This window comes from Dermacentor silvarum, chromosome 1 (genome assembly GCF_013339745.2).
Source record: "Dermacentor silvarum isolate Dsil-2018 chromosome 1, BIME_Dsil_1.4, whole genome shotgun sequence".
Taxonomy (NCBI): Eukaryota; Metazoa; Arthropoda; class Arachnida; order Ixodida; family Ixodidae; genus Dermacentor; species Dermacentor silvarum.
In genome coordinates, this window is record NC_051154.1 from 42,256,763 (window position 1) to 42,278,026 (window position 21,264).

General features: G+C 47.3%; 1 protein-coding gene across 1 annotated transcript in view; it reads right to left on the bottom strand.

Moving 5' to 3' along the window:
• Nucleotides 1-10,684, bottom strand: part of LOC119461567 (Kv channel-interacting protein 4) — a 499,898-nt gene extending 489,214 nt beyond the window's left edge. The window contains exon 1 of the mRNA XM_037722925.2: nt 10,344-10,684. Within this exon, the coding sequence (XP_037578853.1) occupies nt 10,344-10,452 (109 nt within the window). The 5' untranslated portion in view covers nt 10,453-10,684. The remainder of the gene's footprint in view (nt 1-10,343) is intronic.
• Nucleotides 10,685-21,264: the final 10,580 nt, after the last annotated feature.

Consider the following 21,264-nt stretch of genomic DNA (forward strand, 5'->3'; position numbering starts at 1 on the left):
CTGGCGTGCATGGCTTGTTGTAATGCAACTTTATCTTTCACGACATAAATGCAAAAAATCAGGCTTCAACGTTTCATCATAATCAGTTCTGTGTGGGCAATTTTCTGCGCCGCGTCCACTTACCCGTGGCACATAAAAAAGGCATGATCAATTTACTTAAGTTGTCCTAAGTCCCCTGCAATTTAATAGCGTTCAGTAAAAAAACTACTGGGATGGGTAGGCTATTTTTGGCGCATCTCATAAAAGATCTCTTACGGAATTTTCAAAAACTCTCTGAACTCGCTCCTGTTTCAGCCAACTGCCACGCTCAGTTCAACTTCCCACTCCCATGATAAATGATGTCTTTATACTACGTGCTATATATTACAAAATAATAACATAGTGTATTATTAGTATTTTACTTGTTATATTTATATAGCAGGAAGAACAACTCGTTTGCATCTCAAGCAAGAATTAAATGAGCTAAATCATGTCAGAAAGTCATCGTTCAAAAGCATGTTTAGATGGTAAAGTGGTCACTGAATACTACACTGCCCACTTGATTGCGCATTCCACAAATTTATATTAAACATCTTCTTGCAGCTGCGAGGATTGCAGAGTCCACGTATTACTTAAAACAAATAAATATATCATCAATATACAAGTGAAGATACGTTCTCTGACAGAACACCAACAATACGCTACGTCTTCCCGAATCGTGAATGTTGTCCCTGTATACGCTAGAGTTTTTCTTGTCGGATGGTTAAGATTCATAAGAGTACTGAAAGCCATACGATGCATTGTTAGCAGTGCCTCCTAAGGCAGTGACCGCTCCATTCCCACCTCCAGCCCAAGCATACAAGTGAACAGTCCTCTATGAAACAAATACTGCCTTAGCATTGTTAACTTCAGCATGAAAGATCGGTGTATTTCTGAGCTTACAGCACTCTGAATCCATTACCCGCCTCGTGATGTGTGAGTGAGTGAATGAGTGAGTGAATAAACTTTTATTGGGTCCAGCAAAACGCGATAAAACGCGCACCCGGCTAATCCCAACGGGTCCGACAGGTCTAGCCTGCCAGCCCGATCACGGGCGCGCTGGACGGCCATCACTTGGTCTTCAAAGAGGGGACTTCGCAGGAGCGCGTCCCACTCTTCCTTGCTGAACTTCGGGCCGAATGACTCGCACTCCCAGAGCATGTGAGCCAAAGTAGCAGCCTCACCACAGGCCGCGCAACAACAATTCGGATAAATATCAGGGTATATGCTGTTAAGAGACACCGGATTTGGGTAGGAGTTAGTTTGCAGGAGTCTGAGCGTGACCGCCTGCGGCCTGCTTAGCTTAGAATGAGGCGGCGGGAAGACCCTTCTCGCTAAGTAAAAGAATTTAGTGACTTCATTGTGCGTGATATGCGAGTTCCTGTGGTCGGGGGGAGAGTCGTCCGATCCCAGGGCAGCGCGGTCGGTAAAGCCACGCGCAGCCTCATGGGCAGACTCGTTGAGGTTCAGAGGAACCCCCTCGACCACCCCGACGTGGCCAGGGAACCAAGGGATGGAGTGTGTGGAGCTGTCGCCTTGTTTGGCGCAACTACCTGCCGGGCTACCCGGCCTTTCTGGAATGCCCTGACGGCCACTCTCGAATCGCTATACACCATGTCTCCTCGTGATGTCATCGTTTGAAGAGCATTTATTCCGTACAAATATTATTTATTTTAGGCAAAAATATAGCGAGTGTCATCCTAAGTACTTGTTTTAAAGGTATGAAAATTTAAAGGCAATACTGATCCTATTGTTGCAGGCACCATATCTGAAAGCATGTATCGCCAAAAGCAGTTCGCGCATTATTATTATTATTATTATTATTATTATTATTATTATTATTATTATTATTATTATTATTATTATTATTATTATTATTATTATTATTATTATTATTATTATTATTATTATTATTATTATTATTATTATTATTATTATTATTATTATTATTATTATTATTTGAAAACGTATAGACACTCGACAGGAAAGCGAAAGCGAGGAGCAGGCTGGCAACTGCCACCGGAAGGGGCACAACGCCTGCCTGCTCTTCAGAAAGGAGGAGACAGGAACATAGAAATGGAAAATATGAAGAATGGGAGGAAAGGAGGAAAGAAAGAGCAAGATCACAAATCTCAAAAGATAAAGCAGAACACACACAGTACAGGTCACGCACAGTTGGGCCGCTCACTGGTGGTCACGCTACTAAAGAATGTTAAAATAGAAGAAATAGTGTCTGAGGTCTTGTGATTTGAAAAACAGAAATATGCTACAAACGTGAACATAAGTTAGTTCGAGAAACGTGAGAAGAGCGCGATGAGCGTGATCACGTCGAGACGCACAACCACTGGGGTACAAACATTCGTCGAGTGTCGTGCACCGCAGGCCAAGGAGACGATAGTCTCTCACAAGCGACGTGCGCTGCGCAATGAAAGCGGGGTACTCCAATATCAGACGCTGAACTGTGTCACAGCAACCGCGAGACGTACACGATGGACTGGCCACAACACGTCGCACATGAAAGAAAACGTAGAACACACACAATGTCGGCACCATTGAAGCGACAGCGAAGCAGAAGGAGTCACTGACCGCCTGTACTACGCCTGGAAGCTCTAATATTCACAAAGAAATCACCATACATAGGGAAGATTGGAGTAGTCGTGTAGTATGCTGTCCAGAATTTCTTCACGGACACTCAAGACCCAACGAAACCGTGCATAACGTTTCTTCTCCTGTAAAGCGTGCTTTGTCTGCTATGCACATAGGCACGTACCGGAAGCCGCCCTTTCGTATTATTTGGTGAAAGGGGAATTTTTGTTTGTCGGTAATGTCGTGCCTCCTCTTCCTGATCCTTTCCTCTTTCTTACTTTTAGACTTTAACCAAAAATCAATTTGAGGAACATCCAAGCGAGCAAGCCAAAACGATGGCGGTCTCCATAGTAAGAAAATGGTCCTGTCGCAGTAAATGAGTTCAGAGCAGAAGGATCCCTGAAGTCTGCTTCTTTCTTTGTTCTTGAAAGGACAGCGCTAAAGTAGCGATAAACACATTTTTTTTTTAATGTACCACATCCCTCAAGATCGACCATGCCGCCTTAAATATCCTTCCCTTGTCCTTCGTTCCCATATAGTAACCACCATAGTCGAGGCTGTAACCTTTCTATTGAATGAAACGTGTCACTACCACGGCCTACAGATTGCTGCATCCCAGAAGGTTGCAGCCGCTACACCCTTTGGCACACCACACTCTCCTTTCTTATCCTTGCTAGTAATACAGGACGTCCCCGCCCCCCCCCCCCCCCGCCCCCCTTCCAGCGCGATGGCTTAGCGATCAAAGCGTCTTGCTGCTGAGCCCTTTAAAAAAAAGATAATGGGGTTTTACGTGCCAACACCACCATGTGATTATGAGGCACGCCGTAGTGTGGGACTCCGGATTAATTTGGACCACCTGGGGTTCTTTAACGTGCACCTAACTCTAAGCACACGGGTGTTTTCTGCCTTTCGCCCCCATCGAAATGCGGCCGCCGTGACCGGGATTTGATACCGCGACGTCGTGCTTAGCACCCCAACACCATAACCACCAAGGAACCACGGCAGGTTGCTGAGCCCTTAGTCGTGGGTTCAATTCCCGTTCGCAGCAAACGCATTTTGATAGGGTCGGAATGCAAAAATATTTCGGCGCCTTGCTTTGGGTGCACGGTAAAGAGCCCCAGATGATCGAAGTTAATCCGCCACCCTCCCCCACGGCGTCCCTCGCAGCCCATGCTGCTAGTCTTGTTCACGACAAGATCAATAAATCAATTGATGACCACGTATGGCGTAGGTTTGCTGTGCGGGCAGTTTGACGAACTGGTAGATTTTATTACATAGATCATGGTTTTCGTTAGATAGAGATCGACCTTGTTTTGTAGTGGTTCGTACATAACATTTTTTTTTGCAGTGTTCGTATATTCATTTTTTTTCTTCTTTTTTTTTTCTTCAGACTGGCGAGAAGAAAAACTCGTCTGTCTTCATGGAAGGCTCTTACGATCACTAAGCTTGCTGAAGTGGGCCAATGCATACGAGAAGAGAGTCGATCCCCGTCGTCGCTCGCGTCGGTGATCTTCTCAGCGGCCGCGAAAAGCCCCCTAAGTCCGCCCAGTTTCACTAAAATACTTGAAGCCGATTGGTGAAACGCCCGTTAAAAAAGTACGCCGCATACCATACGAGAACGAACATGGGTGTCAGAATCCACCATTGGACACAAGCCATAATTCAACTGTTTATGCTCACTGGTTTCTTCGCGCTTTGAAGTAGCTAATCAAACTCCAATGCTCGTGCGTGCGTGCTTCCTGGCGTTTCTTCATACGTTCGCTCTTTAAAGAAAATTGAAGTCGACAGCAACTACTTGCCATGTCAATTTGTGCGACCATCTTATTGTGTTACGCCACTGAAGCGTGTAATAAAAATTCGATCGAGCAATGCGTTCTCAAGAGCGCTGAGGACGCGAAGCGGCTGTCGCAGTGTTTCGCTACAGGTTTTTGTTTTACTGCGATAGCTGTCAAGAGCGCGCGCGCGCGCGCGCACGCACGCACGCACGCACGCACGCACGCACACACACACACACACACACACACACACACACACACACACACACACACACACACACACACACACACACACACACACACACACACACACACACGCACACGCACACGCACACGCACACGCACACGCACGCACAAGGTGTTTTCTGTAATCGTTGTGTCGTGATTCATGCATTGTTTAATTAGTATAGGTTGCTGATATCGTATGCAAATTTTATTGCAAAAGCGTATAAGAGCTCGAAAGAGGGTTTTCTTCGTCTCTTTTGTTACGCGTTCCATCGCCATCATGATTATCTTGGCATCGTCGTTATGTCGTAATGATTATCGTGCCGTTGTCATGCCACCACCATCGTCCTGATCGTTGTCATTGTGCCGCTGTACCGCTGTAAAGGATCGCGTGCGATGAAGTCCACATTAAAAGGCCGTGTGACAGACTGATGGCCCACTACCGCAAGAGAAAGCACCTACAGTGGAAAACTACATCTCGAGGTGCGAACGTTTCAATCCGCTCGCTCTATTTTCAGCATTTGCCGTTTTCCCTTGGTTCCTTGCCCACTGCGGGCCTCGAGCACTGGTTCTCGCTGTTGTGTACTCTATCTCCCCTGGCTTCCGTCTTGTTTTCTTGCCATCCACAGCCCCTTTTCGTTTTAGTTCTCGGCGCTTTTCCTTCATTTGTTACCCACGTCATTGTTCCCTCGTTTCTGTCTCCCATTTCCCGCCCTCACTCAAGCTGTCCCCGCTATTCCTGGGTTCCTTTGTTCAATTCATCGCGCGCACTTCTTTGCTGTTCACTTTCTTCGCATCGCCTTTTGTTTTCTTCTCACTGGGGTGACAAGAATTCGAGCGACACCAGCGCCGTCCTGCCTGCGCCCGGTTCTCTGTGCTCCAGTCACGTGTCGTTCAGCCACGACAACAGAAACGAATCCCGAACCGGCGCGGTGCGCCGGCATGCTTGAAACATCGCAAGCGGCGCGTCACCCCCGCGGCTCCTGGAAAGAGTTCTTGGTGTAGACAGTCGCTTGTGGGCTTGGCTGCACAACTCTGCCATCCTACGCAAATGTTCCCACCTGCAACTTCGTAGAAGGGAATGGAACGCTTGTGAAAGACGAAAGGAATCCCTCGCCGCGCCACCAGCACCAGTCGACTTGGTTAAATCAAGGGGCTTCTCGGTGCCTGCGTTTGTATATCCGCCGCACGAGGTGCCAGCGATGCCCTTGCGCATTGCCCCATGAATGGTGCGTTGCCACTTACAATGTCCGGGGTGCAAGTTCCCGGATATATAATTTCAAAACAAAAAAATGGCGTATTACGACAACGATGAGCAAACCAGTTACGCAACTGCACTGCAGAGACATGGCTTAATATGTTCAGGCCCGCTCATCTTGACTATAACGTCTTTTCAGCCCCACTATTAAGCCCAACTAGGTGCATTCGCTTACGCTATACGCTGAGCGCCTTTTACAAATACCTCTAGTCGATATTTAGCAGTATTTTTAGTCGTGGTGCACATCCACCACAGTAAAGCAACAAACACACTTCCATAAAACCGCCATACACTTAATCGGCTATTTGTTCGGGCTGCACATGTTAAGTGCAATATGACAGATCGAATAAATTCAATGTGCAAAGTTTTCGTGTAGAAAATGCCTTGCTCGTGGATTTTGATGACCGAAAATGTGCTTTAACGTCTGTAAAGGATAAAACATCCTATCTTCCTGTTTTCTTTTGTTTTTTCATTCCGCTTTTTTGTCTTGTAGACGTAGAGTCCTAAGCTGAGCGTAAATTACAACCTTTCTACTGCTCTGCAGTACAAAGCAGAACAAAAGAGTAAAATAATCTATTGCGTTCCTTGTCGGAAACTATCAATAGCTCGTTGTGGAACCCGACTGCCTGCGAACAGAAATAAAACCACGTAGAGAATGGGACCTCAGTGGTCTTAGTGAAACCAGCCGCTAGTTTAGCAGGATGCAGAGTAAATGACGGTGGTTCCTGAACGCGTACAATTAAAGAAATTGCCCCAACAGTGCCGTATGCTTCGGTGGACGGACCTAATCTGAATGTACCAATACATGTGCTTTCAAGAAAGAGCATTAACCTCAGCATCATTGAAGCGGTCTAATGTTTAACTTAACTAGAATGCGTTTTGTGGGAGGAGTAGGGGTGGAGAACTAGACAGGGGTGAAGCGATGCGCTGTAAGTTACAAAAAGTCCAAATTTCTCCAATTTTTTCTAAGCTGCTCAAAAACAAGTGCCTCCAAGTGCAAGTTGTTTTTTTGCGTCATTGATATACATGTGGCATTTCATGCGCTCTTTCGTACCTGATCCGCGTGAATGCATAAAGTGTGCGGTGCTATATTTATACTGGAATTTCTCAACTGTGGAGGTAAAGGGGGGTGATAAAAGAAAAGCTAATTGAACTGTGCCTTCGAGGACGGCAGCAGTCTAGTAGCATTCCTGATAATATGTATGACTGCTGCTGTATCACTAATAAAGATGATTGATTGATTGATTGATTTTCCCATTAAACGTCCGACAGCAATGGAGAGGATCTCCAAGTTGCAACATCCTTGCTCTCTCGTTGCGTAGCGCACTGTGAAACGCCTCGTGGCCCAAAGACAGTGTTCGTGCGCATCAATGTGTTCAGCCAAACTGCCATAAAGTATCGCCGATTTACTCGATCCCGGGAGGTCTCACCATGCTCCATTTCTCGTCGGCAATCAGGTAAAAGTAAGCGAAAAGTAAGTAGGCGAAAAAAAAACTGCGTTAATGATCGAGCTGGGTGACAAATCCGAGACCTCTCTATAACGAGATAAAGCTCAGAGTTTCTCAGCTTAAGTGTGTGTCCAGACTGTCTTCCGCTTCTTGCGAAGCGCGGGAGTAGAGGAAGCTTCAGGCAACGAGTCATTTCTTCCTGAGCGTATACAAAGAGCGAAAACGACGCTGATTATGAAGATCAATGCCCGCAGAGATTGTCCCACTGGACATAGGCGAACGAGGCAACGACGCCGGTTAATCCCTGCAGTGAGGAAAAACGCGATCACCGCCACTAACATTAGGCCGGTGTAATAATAAGAAGAGCTGAATGTCTGTAAGATAATTCAAATCAAATAAAATTATATTAAATTACAAGATTTATCGTCACTAAGCGACGCAAGGGCTTTGAGAGGCGCCGTAATGGGCGAGGTGTCTGCAGATTAATTTCCACCACCTGAGATTCTCTAACGTGTATCCGAGTCTAAGTACGCGTGCGTTTTCACCGCCCCCATCGGAATGCGGCCGCAACGACCGCATTACGAACCCGATACCTCGCGCTCAACAGCAAAACACCACAGTCACTGAGCTACCAAGAAAGGTGTTAGTAAGGTACTTCCGATACGAACAGATGGTCAGGTTCTTGAGCTGAGTTCTTGCTACAGTCGTCTAAGTGCGTACAGCACCAGCCAAGCTTGCGAAACTGTTTTGCAACCATTAGAGACGCTTTGATGTATGTTTATAAAACTAAAGAAAATGCCAGAAATACGCAAATAAATCTACGAGTATAAGCGTCCTATCAGTATGTCAGTCGAATGCTCCTAAGGAGGGCCAAAAAAAGAAGACAAATTAATTACACAACCGGTCTGGGCTTGTATCATTATTTGCCCCACTGCTGTTCGTAACCACGCTCGGACCTTTTAAAAATGTTGCGCTCTATGTGCTACTGGCACTTCCCAAAGAACTTTCCTTTCTTTCCTGCTAATAACAGAGAACCTACAGGCAAGGCGACAGGTCGGAAGGTGCTCAAAGCGACGAGTTGTATTTGCAACTCAAAAGACGCCGAAATCATCGAACTCAAAACGACAGGATTACCTACATGCAAGAAAAAAAATGAATGTGGCTGCTTCCAATATAGCAATCACTTCCGAAATCAAAACAGATAATTCAGGTGATTAGGCATTCAGAATGTCTATTCGTGCGAACTTAAAAGGGCCGTTGTTGGGCTTGCTATTTGCATTTTTTTCGCAGTACTTACGTCAACTGAACGCCTTATTTGTGTAGTTCAGCTTTCTATGAGCGCATGAGCTCCGCTTACTATCTGGTATTTTTCAATCTTCGTGACTCAAGTCGGCGTATAGGGCGTGCTGGAAATCCGGGATGGTGAAAGCAGCAGGCAGAGTTTGCTGCAAATTTTACTTACGCCGGTGGGAACTCATCAGCATGTCAGGAAAAGGCATACTGGTGCGCAAATAGCGATCGCTCTAGCGTACTAAACGCATGTTTTCTGCACGAGCGTTGTCGCATAACTGAAATTAGCAGTTCAAGTCCTATGAGTGAGATTTAAACAGCGCATTACCACTGACGTAAGTGCAGCTTGCCGTCTTGCGTAAATGTTGCCATTCCCAGCCATGTATTAGAGACAGTACTCATTCGCGAGTAGCGCACATCTGACGACTTTCCGAAATCATTTTTGGTAGGCGCGAACAGAGAGCGGTTACCGTTGAAACGTTATTTGTCGCAAGCGTGTCTCTGAGAATACAACTCGCAGGTTTTGTGCATCAGAATTCTCTTCATCGTAGAGTAGCGATTGAAAGTGTTATGGGTTACGTTCAAGGCATTGATACATCCGAAACATGAAATTCTGCTCTTAGTGTAACCTTCATAAATTCCCATAACGCATACTTTCACCCGGTGTCGTACAGAATATGCAGTTTAAAGGAAATATGGTCAAAACAGTCGCGCGCCATACAACCAACAAAGAGTTGACGACGAAAGGGACCAGGGTTCACCTGCATTAGAAAAGGGAGACACCTAGATCAGGAATTTGGAGTACAGAATACAAATTCCTGCTCTCAGGTGTCCGCGATTAACTGCTGTGGAGTGAGAATGAATGCGCATGAAACAGCCACAGTTGCGAGGTAGAAGGAAATAAAAAATGAACGCACACAAAGAAAGAAACGTTGAAGGTCACGGAACAAACGAAGCCGACGCAGTAAATTACGTCGAGCGAAATTGTGTAGCCCACCAAGCTCCCCCCTCTGCTTTCCCAGCAGCTTATACAGGCCCGTCATGGGACGCTGCCGGAAGTAGCCGACGCAAACTCTGCGGCTGGAAACGGCGTTTTTCGTGATATACGGCTTTGGTTTCCCGCAATTTCAGCGAGTGATGCCGGTACTATCAGATTTTCATTCAAGCCGTATCTAAAATCTAGTTGTGCGGTACACTGTAAGTGGAATGCGGCTGCCCATGCGGATGAGCTAAAGAAGGTTGGCGAGACCGATTATGGCGAGAAAGAGAAAATGCGATAATTTTTTTTTACATAACCGTCCGAACGTAGTACTGAGCCGACACGGGGATTGACTTCGTGCTTTCTATGTAAGCGGTGGCTGCGTGTATGAATCGCAGCGCGCGCCTTTACCGTGAAGGAGAGAGAGGGCCGAACTTGAAAACGCGGGACCAGTCGAATCGCGCGCCAACGAATCATCGAATGCACGAAGACGATTTTCCTGCCTCTATTAGACCTCTCTGCAGCTTCAGTCTCGTAAGCTCGCGCATTAGGTCGAGGCAACTACGCGAAGCGACCGCTTCTCAGCCGGCGCGAACAGTTCTAGCTGGCTCTATCGAGTCGCGAGTCAGACGTTGCGGAGCGGAAGCAAAACCGAAACCGTCGCATGATTCCGGCGCCGCGCTCGAGCACGCGCGGGTCGCACCGGCCGTCGCGAGAGTGGGGCGAGGAGGGCGCCTCGCCGCTGCGCTCGTGCTGTCACTCACCTTCGGGAGAAGCCGCACGGTCGGCACATCTTCCGGTGAAGCGGCGCTGCTGGAGTCCGCTCGAGCCGGCCAGCGGCACGGCGGCGGGGTCCTGGCTGCGCGTGGACATGGCAGCGCGACGGCGGCCTACAGCAGAGCGCGCCGCGCCGAGCGCACCATCCCTCGGGGGGGCCGGCCTCGCTGTTCAGCCGCGGCGGCTCGCCCGGGGCTCTCCTGGCGAGACAGCCTGCTCAGCGTGGCCAAGAGTCCCCATGGCGGCACAGAACGGCGGCCCGCGGCTGGAACCGCGGCTGCGCGCGCCGCCCCCCCAAGCGCGAGCATGCGCAGCGCCCGCGACGCCGAGCGCCATCTGGGGAACGCCGGCGGACGCGGCTCTCTGGCCACGGGGCAGGGAAGACGCGGAGTGGCGTCGCCATGGCCGGCACACGTTCAATGCTCCCCCGGCGGCGGGAATGTGCCGGGCTTTCCTCGACGCTGGGGAATGGCGCGCTTATGTAACGCGTACACGCCTCCCACTTCCGCTTCGCAAGCTAAAAAAGTACTGAAGAAAAGCGCGGGTAAGTTCGTGCGCCGCGCACGGCTACCGTGGTGGGCTGCGAGCAAACCACCCTACAGGCACAGTTAACAAGGGAGCATGCAGCTGGAAACAGCGCGAGAATGTCGTCACAGCCTCTTATCCGTCACTCTGCTCGCGACAAGTAATAAAATATTCAGGGGAAAAAGATAAAAAATACCAACGACGGAAATTAACGTTAAAAGACCGTGAGCGGTACAACTATCATGTACGCCTTTACTACACACCGTTTTACAAGCACTGACAACCTCAGTAAATAAATAAATAAATAAATAAATAAATAAATAAATAAATAAATAAATAAATAATAAATAAATAAACAGGAACGTTGTTTATTATTCGCTTAGACACGTTGGCGGGAATGAACGCTTCGGCGTTACCATTCGCTTCAAATGTTATTCAAAATGCTAATACCGTAAATATATCGTTTCATGAGCGTTGAACGCTACCTATTCAGATGACCGCACGTTTTCTTTATGCAAAACACATCAGGAAAATATATAAATTGAGAAAAGAGAGAGAGAGAGAGAGACAGAAGAAAGGCAGTGAGGCTAACCAGATGGGAAGATCCGGTTTGTTTTAGGGTTTAAGTGCGGGCTAGTTGCTGTAGCACGGTGACAATTAATATAAACTTAGTGCAAAAATCGCGGGACCCAGGTTCGACAGGACGCCACGTGCGCTGGTGATATCTTGTCCCGTCTATGGCCCCGCAATTGTTGCGCTTTTGATATCAACGTTATGTAGACTAGTTATGAAGTCTCCAATGCTTCCAGGTAATTGGCACTAAACTCCGCTCGTCTAAAGAGTCATCACATTTGCGTATTAGATGAGTGAGACTCGGCAAGCTCAGTGAACGGGGCAGAAAGAGCTAAGAAAGCAGACAAAAGGTGCACGTGTTATCTTTTAAATGGATTTTGCCTCTTTTATTTCTGGCACCACTCGGTGTTTCAATTTTACAACCTGTGGAGAAAGCTCGGATAATCCCTACTGGTTTCGTTAGTAACGAGGCGGAATAACCCGAAACTAAACGCTTTTATCTGAACCAACCTTTAATGCTTTTTCTTATTTCCTTCGCGTGCTTCTATTTTACAATGGATCTTTCTCCCCTTTTCGAATAAATTATGACTGCTTGTAGAACTAGTTTTTAAATAACAAAGTCACTTCACGAGGGGTTCGCAACTAGATAAACCTGCGGATAAGCGAATTCTAGATTTGATCTCGTTCGCGTTATTCCTGGGGGCGTTTTAAGTTCTCTTTTGTTGACGCCTCTTCATTCCTTTTTTTCTGAAAACACTCTGTGCGTTTTTGGCAATTCTCCACTTACTCTCATCGATGTCACAGCGTGTATTCTAAATGCAGCTTTTCTTTTCTACCTATCGGCTCTGCAGTGAAACAGCCTTAACACGCCCGCACTGATTGCTAGCAGTGCGGTTCTAGCTATTCAAAACGCGTAAAATTTGACTTATTGCGCTTAATCCAAATCAGATTAACAAAGAAAAATTAAGTACATAACAAATATGTGTGAATAAATTCAATCAAAGATATCCAGCAAGAAGAGGTAACAAAGTGGTTAACAGGGCCAGTTGGTACATGTTAGCAATTAGAAAAGGAAAAAAAAAAAAAGCTGAAAACAAAAAAACAAAACAGCGCTATAAACGAAAACAAGACGAAGGAGACGACGGGACAGGCTATAACTTCCAATTATTACTTTTTACGTAAGACAGACTTATATACCCTCCTGCAATCCACTTGGCCCATGCGCAAGAGGAGGTATATACGTGGAATGAGGAAGTGACCACCTCGAGGAAAATGCAAAGAAAGCTTGACTGTGAGAGAAAAAATCAGCTGTCGCGCGATCTCGTAGAACTAAAGTGGCCATGCAGTACTCGTGCATAAATATTCCAGTGCCATAGCTGCACATGTACACAGTGCGCGTCCCAAATCTTTCTGGGGTCGCGAGCCAGGGCACGTCGATGTCGGAGCCATGTTCACTCTTTGTGAGCATAACGCATCGGGCAAACGATGAAACGATATAAGACGTAGAGTCAAACAACACAGATTATATGGTTGGACGAAGCGAACTACTGCTGCGGGATTCAGACAAAATCGAGTTACACGATCACGACTGTCACTATATACTTCCCGAATTCAAATCCGTGGAAGAATGTATGTCAGCCTCCTTAAGCGGCCTACAAATGCAGAGCCGGATACAAGGTTTCAAGTGTCAGTGGGCGTCATAAATCAAATCCGCCTGAACAGGGCGTTTCATTGCACAATACTGTGTGCCTGCATGGCTACGTTATGCCGCAACATATGGATAAAAAGAAAATCGATGCACCCTCTTATCTGAACCCAGGGTAACCTTTCACTATTGCCACGTTGAGGCCGCATATTTGCAAAACTTCTCTTACTTAATAATGTTTTCTAACTGACAGGCGCTAAGCCAGCCGCCACTCATGATAACGACCACCGCGATCACGTACCGGTCAATCGCGGCGGCGATGGCCAATAGCGACCGGCACTAGCGAAATGGGAGTTTTGTGGATGTAGGCCCAGCATACTATCATCGCAGTGCGCAAGAATTGTCGAAATATTTGCGTCTCTCAACGTGGGTGTCATTAGGTGGTACGAGCAGGTCAGTCGATCATATGTTGTCTAAAGCGAAGCAGCCTTTCTGTGTGGCGGGAGTTACATTTATTTGCTTGAACCGCTTCGTACGTTGTAGCTGCTCGTGTCCTTTCATCCGGCTGTCGCCCATGTGGCTTTCTAGCCCACGTATAGAAAGTCAAAGTCAGAGGGCAGAAAAAAGGAGGCTGAAAGGTAGTAGGGGGGCAAGAGGCGTCCCGGCAAGCTCTGTCGCAAACCAGCGCCGACCACGCAGTGACGCGCGTCTAGCGGCACCCGCCGAGCCGTCATATTGCGAAACAGCTCGCCGACTGCCACTGCAGCTTGCTATAGCTGCAACTTTCGTGAAGTGCGCATTGCTTTGCGATTCCTTAGACGCTATTCACCATCTCCGCTCAAGCAAAAAGAACTTCGGGTTAAAAGAGTGGTGCCTCCCTGCGGGTAATCGCCGCGGATTGCAAGTGCTCCGTCGGCGTCTCGAGCGCCGTACTCACCCATTGACGTAAACTGCGTCGCCACATTTTTTTTTGAGCCCGGTATGAGAAGAAAAAAAAGAAGGCCGCGACCTTCCCCAAGGAGCAACAACTGAAAAGGGAAGCAGACCATAGTGACGGAGGCGGGAGAGACGCTCCCAGGAGGGATGGCAGGCGCGCTGTCAACAGAGACATCATCGCACCGGCAAGGGCCGGCGCACGGGTAGACATCGCCTTCAGACGGTCCGTGCTCGTCAGAGAAGATGTTGAAACGTTCTTTAAGGGGCACCTTTTTTTTTTCTTGTTTACAAGAATCGCGTGTCTTGAAACTGGTCGTCGCCATGGCGCAGACGAATTTATTCCTCCAGACAAGGAAACAATAAAGAGGAATAACTAAGTGAATTTATTTAGTCAGCTTTCTCTTTCTTTCTTTCTTGCCATATTTTCTTAGTCTAGATGTTCACGTATATATAACGCGTACAAATATTGCCTATATTTTCACCTCTTTCAACTACAGGTTCGCTTGGTTAACCAGGTATCACGGGCAGCAGTTTAGATACAAACGAAATCGATTAATGAACGTGGTGGCCTCGAAAACCAGGGTCAGAAGCTCCTCGAAATAAACTGTCGCAAACAGCTCACGTCCTTCCGCTCGTCCCTTACGCTCATCCTGTGTACGGCCCTCGATTAATTGCTCTATCCCAGTAGTTGCGCGCCTCGATGCGACCAGGCTTATCTCATTCTCCTTTATTTCCTAGAAGAAACTGTCTTCGCTTCCCGTTTGCAGCGCATTTTGCTTTGTTTATAGATGGCGAGAGCTCGGACTATTTTCTTTTCTCTCTTTCTGAACATTCCTTTTTTTTTTTATTTGTCGCGGTTTTATCATACTCTTTGTAATTTGTCTTCTTGTTGTTTATTTTCTATGTTCTCTTCTTATTTTCCATCTCTAAACCCTCCTTCCTGAAGAGTAGGCAGGCATTGCGGCCATTCCAGTGGCACTTGCAAGCCTGTTTCTTCCCTTCTATTGCTCTCTGTCTATTTGTATATATATTTTCAAAGCCAATAATAATAACCACTAAGCAGTATCACAATATTGGAGGCCGTAGAGCGCAAAGCCATCAGGACTGTGCATACCAAGCATAAACGTACGGACTCTCCCACTAACCTTCTGGCTTCTTCTGGCATTGAGACACTGTTCACTATAGAGTGACGACTGCACTTGTTTGGTTTTTCAACCAACTGCTGCATGATTGCTAAGTATGTCTAAGTTGTCTGTTGGGGGATCGAATCCCGGCCGCGGCGCCCGCATTTCGATGGAGGCGAAATACAAAAACGCCCGTGTGCTTGCGTTGTAGTGCTCGTTAAACAACCCCAGGTGGTCGAAATTCATCCGGAACCCTCCACTACGGCGTGCCTCATAATCAGAACTGGTTTTGGCACTAAAACCCAGAAAGAAGAAGAAGTTGTCTCATTTTCACAGTCACGCCCGACTTGTCATAAGCATAAAACACCCCAACAAACTACCTTTTCAACAACGGCACATTTAAGCAATTGTTTTTTTTTTTAATTTACAATAGGAATAATTTAAATATAAGTTTCACTAGCCCCGAAACGTTGACCCCTTTCACAGCTAAGTTGTAACTCTGGGGTTTCACGTGCCAAAACCACGATCTGATTATGAGGCACGCCGTAGTGGGGGACTCCGGATTAATTTTGACCCCTTGGGGCTCTTTAACGTACACCCAATGCATGGTACACGGACGTTTTTGCACTTCGCTGCCATCGAAATGGGGCTGCCGCATCCGGGAACGAACCCGTGACCTCGAGTTTAGCACCTCAATGCCATAGCCACTAGTTGGAGACTGCACCTGAGCCTTAGTAGCATAGTCTTTGCCGCGCATGCTCTCTCGTATGTACACTACATAAAGGGTCCCTGAACCATTTTTATCGAAGTCGAGAAATGCATTTGAAGTTAAATTAGACTATTTGAGAAATACATTGCCGCAAAAAAAGTACTTCAATGCGTTCAGCAGAAGCGGAGTTATTGGCAATCAAACGTCGCCTACGTGGTGCTTCCGCTCCTTCTTGAATGACTTGCACCCTTGCACTGCAAAGGCGACGGTGGAGCGGGGCGTGCCCACAACGCTCCGCCTACTGAACGTCACAGGTGGCGCGCATTTCAAATTTGATTGTGGATGATCACGTAGACGCCACTGCTTCCGATTTTGGCGTTTACAACGCGCCAAACGCGGTTGTCCTCAGCGAGCCACAGTGCGCTCAGTCAGCGGACTTGTCGCGGCCGCGGTGTCTACGCTACGTAGAAGACTGTAGCTACATGCAACTGTCGTGCGCATGCGCAGCGTTAGCTTTGTGCGCAACAGGGCTTGAGTGCGCGCTCGCGCTCATATGCTTCAGTCAGGCCGTTCTACGTGGTGCGGACTCACTTCGTCCTGCATCAGCTTGACCGACGGATATAGTAGCCACATCCAACTTGCGCATTTTGAAGCGCTATCAATAGCTCGATACGAAGCGAAGTCTGCCAAGGCGTCTAACCAGGAGCGACCGGGAGTGAGCATGTGCTGGCAAGCGTGCCTGTGGTCTGGCCTTAAGTTTCGCTGGGTTCGAGCATTGTGGAGTGTTCAAAAACTAGTCGAAATTAGCGAGACTCGACGTCTACGACACTGATAAGCAGTGTGGCCAAAGGTTAATTCCTACGCGCTTGGATGCGGCCGAGCGTCAGCAGACGATAGTCGTATACTTCCGGAAGCACGTAATTCCTATCGATATTTCAAACGCAGATTTTCGTTCACTTCAACTTGTTTGTTGAACTGCGTCAAAAATGTAGACAGTAACAATAGGAAGAAGCGCACAGATTCAAACACCCTTCTTGATTGAAGTCAGCTATTGGCCAATAGCAGCCGCGCATGCGAGTCTGCTAAATTACGAAATGACGTGTACAGAAAAGAGTGAGGAGCAGGATTCTGTTGAAAAGAGAGCATTTGAGAGAAAGGTGACTTTGCGCTCCACTTGCCAGCTCCACGCGCCGCGCACGACTGCAAAATTTGGCTGAGATGTTCACAGCATGCAGCGTATGCCGTCCGCGGACTGTATTTTTACAGCGAAGCTCTCTATGGCTAGGATCCCGGGATTCCTTCGTGGCGTAACGTCGACAGAAAGCAATGCTAGGCTGATCCTGCGGTAGTGCAGGCCGGAGCCATGGTTCATATACCCCCGTAAGACTGAGGCTACGCTACAAGCACTCAGCAAAGTGAAGCGAACGGTGCATACATTATTTGGGATCACGCTTACAACATATAGAACAGCATACGTTTCAATAAGAAACAAGCTCGAAACAAGCATCCGAACCACATGATTGATGATAAGGCGCTCCTGACAACAATGGGAAGCACATAGCACTCCCCGCATACTTTTCCGGGTAATGATTACTGTGGGGAGTGACGCCCCTAGCCTTTCGTATGTCAAATAACCAGCCTAGCAACTGATTTCAACGTTGTTGCATCACCGCTATGGGCGGCGCGGTGTGCTGTCAAAATTACCGCCACTCCCATTACTCTAAAATAGCATTAGTACCATTTCAATAAGCATTGCATTTGCCCCTCAGTAGTTGTAGTGGTGGTTTTCTACAGATTCATCGGACATCCACTTTCGCAGGGCAGGCATGACGAGTCAGTTTTTTTAACCCAACCCGAGGGGCGGTTCAGCTCTGTTTAGGAGCACATTTGTAACTTTCCAACACTTGGGAACACCTTTGTATTACCCACTTGCTATGCACACAACTGAGCACGGCAATATTATAAATAAATAAATAAATAAATAAATAATAAATAAATAAATAAATAAATAAATAAATAAATAAATAAATAAATAAATAAATTTTCTTGCATGCAGACGCGGCTTCACGGCCGCGGTGGTAGATCACGAGAACACTTCCAAAACTAGTGTCACGGTACGCACGGTGCACGTGGAGACAGCGGAGGACGTAGCCATCGCGCTAGCGGTGGCCACCACCAACGCCGAAGTGATCATCAGCGACTCCTAGACGGCAATTCGCAACTACGCCAACGGCCGCATCTCCCCCGAGGCGTTACGAATACTACTCGCGGGCAAAACCGGGAATAAAGAAGTTTACATCGTATGGGCGCCCGCCCACACCACCTCGCTCACCGGAAACGAGGCAGCGCATGGGGCGGCTCGAGGGCTTTTACGGACCGAGCCGCCAACAACACTACCGCCGCCTCGGCCGCGACGTCTGGTGAGGGGTGGGAGTGGGAGGATCGCCTGACGAGTTACAGAGAAATAACGCAACACTACAGACTGGCGAGGTGCAAATTTCCGCCACCACACCAGAAACTGAACAAGAGACAGGCGGTCGCATGGCGACAGCTGCAGACAAGAACGTTTGTAAACCCGGTGATCTTGAATCTCTGTTACCCAGAGCTTTATTCGTCCAACCAATGCAAGTTTTGTGAGGCCAGGGCAACGATGGAACACATGTTATCGGAGTGCAAACAAGGAGGGGGGGGGGGGGGTTCCAGACGGGGACGCAGCCTCGAACCGAACGCGCTGGGAGACTACGCTGCTCAGCTCCGCCCTCGAAGACCAACTCTGGGCCGTCCAGCGGGCCGGGGAAGCCGCCAGAGCTCAAGGGCTCGTGGCCGACACCTAGGCAGGGGTACTCGCCCAAATCCCCGAATAACTCGCCGGATTATAAATAAAGTTATCGTTCGTTCGTTTCCAGTTCTTATCTTTGAGCGCGTTCGATGGCGGGGCGCTTTGACTCATGTTTGGAGAATTTGCATTTTTCGGTCTCGTGAACTTGGCCTCATGAATACATCTCCAGTCAGAGAGATCACGGCGAAATAAGCTTTAATCTCACATCAATGTCAAGGCGATAGCATACCGCCCATCCTGATCGTCGCCCTATGACACTTGCAACAAAAAGTTGTCCCACTGTAGAGATTTCACCAAAATCCCTTAGACCAGACGAAAGTGAGGGGACGGCGCGGGCTCAGAGGATCTACAATGGATAGAGGCAGTGAAGACAGACAAGTGCAGCAAGTTGGGCGGGTTGGTAATATTGCATGGTGACGGATAAACAGCCCACACGCAAAAAAAAAAAAACGTAAACTAAGAAAATTAAAGACTTAACAGCGCCTGTCACGTCTTTTCTTTCCGTAATCTACGTCTCTTTCTTGCGCTGTTTATCCGTCACCAGTAAAGGCAGACATCCGTTTCAGCGACATTGTAGGCGCCGAAGTTTCATTGGCAGCTTAACTAATGGGCTTTGACGTCCCAACTGCAAATGGGATATGCAAGGCACCATAGGGAAGGACTGTGCATTACGGTTGATCACCTTGGATTATTTGCGCATAGTTTTTCGCATTCTGGCCCTTCTAAATGCGGACACACGGTCACAGTGACTGAGATTTGAGCATTCGCTCTCGTGCCCTGCAGCTGGATGCCACAACCGCCGAGCCACCACGACGGATTGCCCCGACGACGACTACCTCTAAAATTCAGAACAAAAAAGGACCATTAAAATGGTTGCCAGAGCCGTCGAGAAATCGGAGTACCCTGATGCTGCAAGCGCTGCCAAACGTTCCGTTACGATGTTAAGATAGTTGATAGAGGGCATCGAAACAGTAATATAATTTTTTCGTGCCTCTAAGAATAGGGCTTATCGATTTCGAAAAAAAAAAGAAAAAAATAAAGAAATAAAACTGAGCAACATTTTTTTTCGGCAACTTGGTTATCATCAAAAAGGGTGAGTAAGCAAATTTACCGGATAGCTAAGACGGCCGATCAGGGCGCGCAGCGGCGAGCCTACATTCCGTTCAGGTGAGCCAAAGCTAGGCAGCTACGGTGCTGTCAGCAGTAATGTTTTTCCCTTCCTTTTCATTTATCTATTTATTTACTGGTTTGTTTGTTTGTTCGTTCATTTATTGCCGTTAAGCTATCTTCAGTTTTCTTATTTTCGCCCATTTTAACTGTCAGTGCGCAGGAGGCGAGAAGCGGCGAAGGGGGAGGGGCACGCAGAAGTGTTGGAGGTGCCTTGGCCCGGGTACCTGCAGTGTTCGCGATATACGGCCACTGCGGTGGTTTGACTGGGCAACTTCGGTGACGGTAACGTTGGGTCGTATCTACATTATCATATTATTCGTTAAAGCTCGGTACCCGCATAAAGTTACGAATGAAGTTTCTATGAGCTCGAGTATCAAAGGCCCTCTCTCAGTTCGTGTGTAGTAACATTGCCGTATGGCGTTGTGCGTTGGCTATACATCGCTTGTCGAAAACTTTGTTATTCTGTGCATCGCATGCAGCTACAGTTTGCAAGAGCAGAATGTGCAGTCGTACGGCATGCTTCATCGTCAGCAAAATTAGTGAACCAGATATCCACATAAAAAAGAGAGAGAGGGGAGGGAGAGAAACGGTACAACCGGTAAGCAGGACGCAAAAATTATGCGCCGGAAAACAAGCCGGTGAAGTTAAACTAGATAATTATATCCACTGAAAAAGAACAAAAAAAACATTTTGCGTGGAACTAAAAAAACTGAAAATCTATGCCAAATTTCTGGAAAATAAAAAACCGAGAACGCTGAACCTTACCCATAGGTTGCCGAGGATGCGTTAAGTGTGCTCGCAAACAACGTACGTGCCCGCGCACGCAAGTACTCAAGTCGGCGTATGCAGCACTTTCCGTCTGCTCTCGTTCAGAAAAAAAAAAGTTTTTTTTTTCATTTTTATGAAGCTCCTATTGCACTATCGAACCAGGAAAAGTTCAATTTTTTAGGGACAGAATTCTGAGTGCTCGTTGAAATAGTTAGGGCTTACTTGTAAATTCCTATAGGCTCTTCGTAGGCCCACTACAGGATAGTGTACGACCAATCTAACAAATTCAGCGAGGAGTCTAAAGCAAGGTCTAAAGTTCGTACACTGCATATATTGTTATTGTTTTCAGTATACTATCCTGTCGACAGTAACACCAGCCAAGCATTCTCGGGTGGTCGAGCGCTGAAATTAAGGTCACAGTGTCCCTGACAAGTCATCCAACAGGACAGTCAGAATGCAACAAGGGACCGTAAATCGTAATTTTAGATTGCACTTTAGCGATGATTCAGTTTGTCCAAACATGTACTGTGCGTGAAAGGAATCTAATGTCTATGTTTGTGTTCGATATAGAAGCAGTAGAGCAACTTGCGAAAAAATGACAAAATAACTTTCCAGTTTT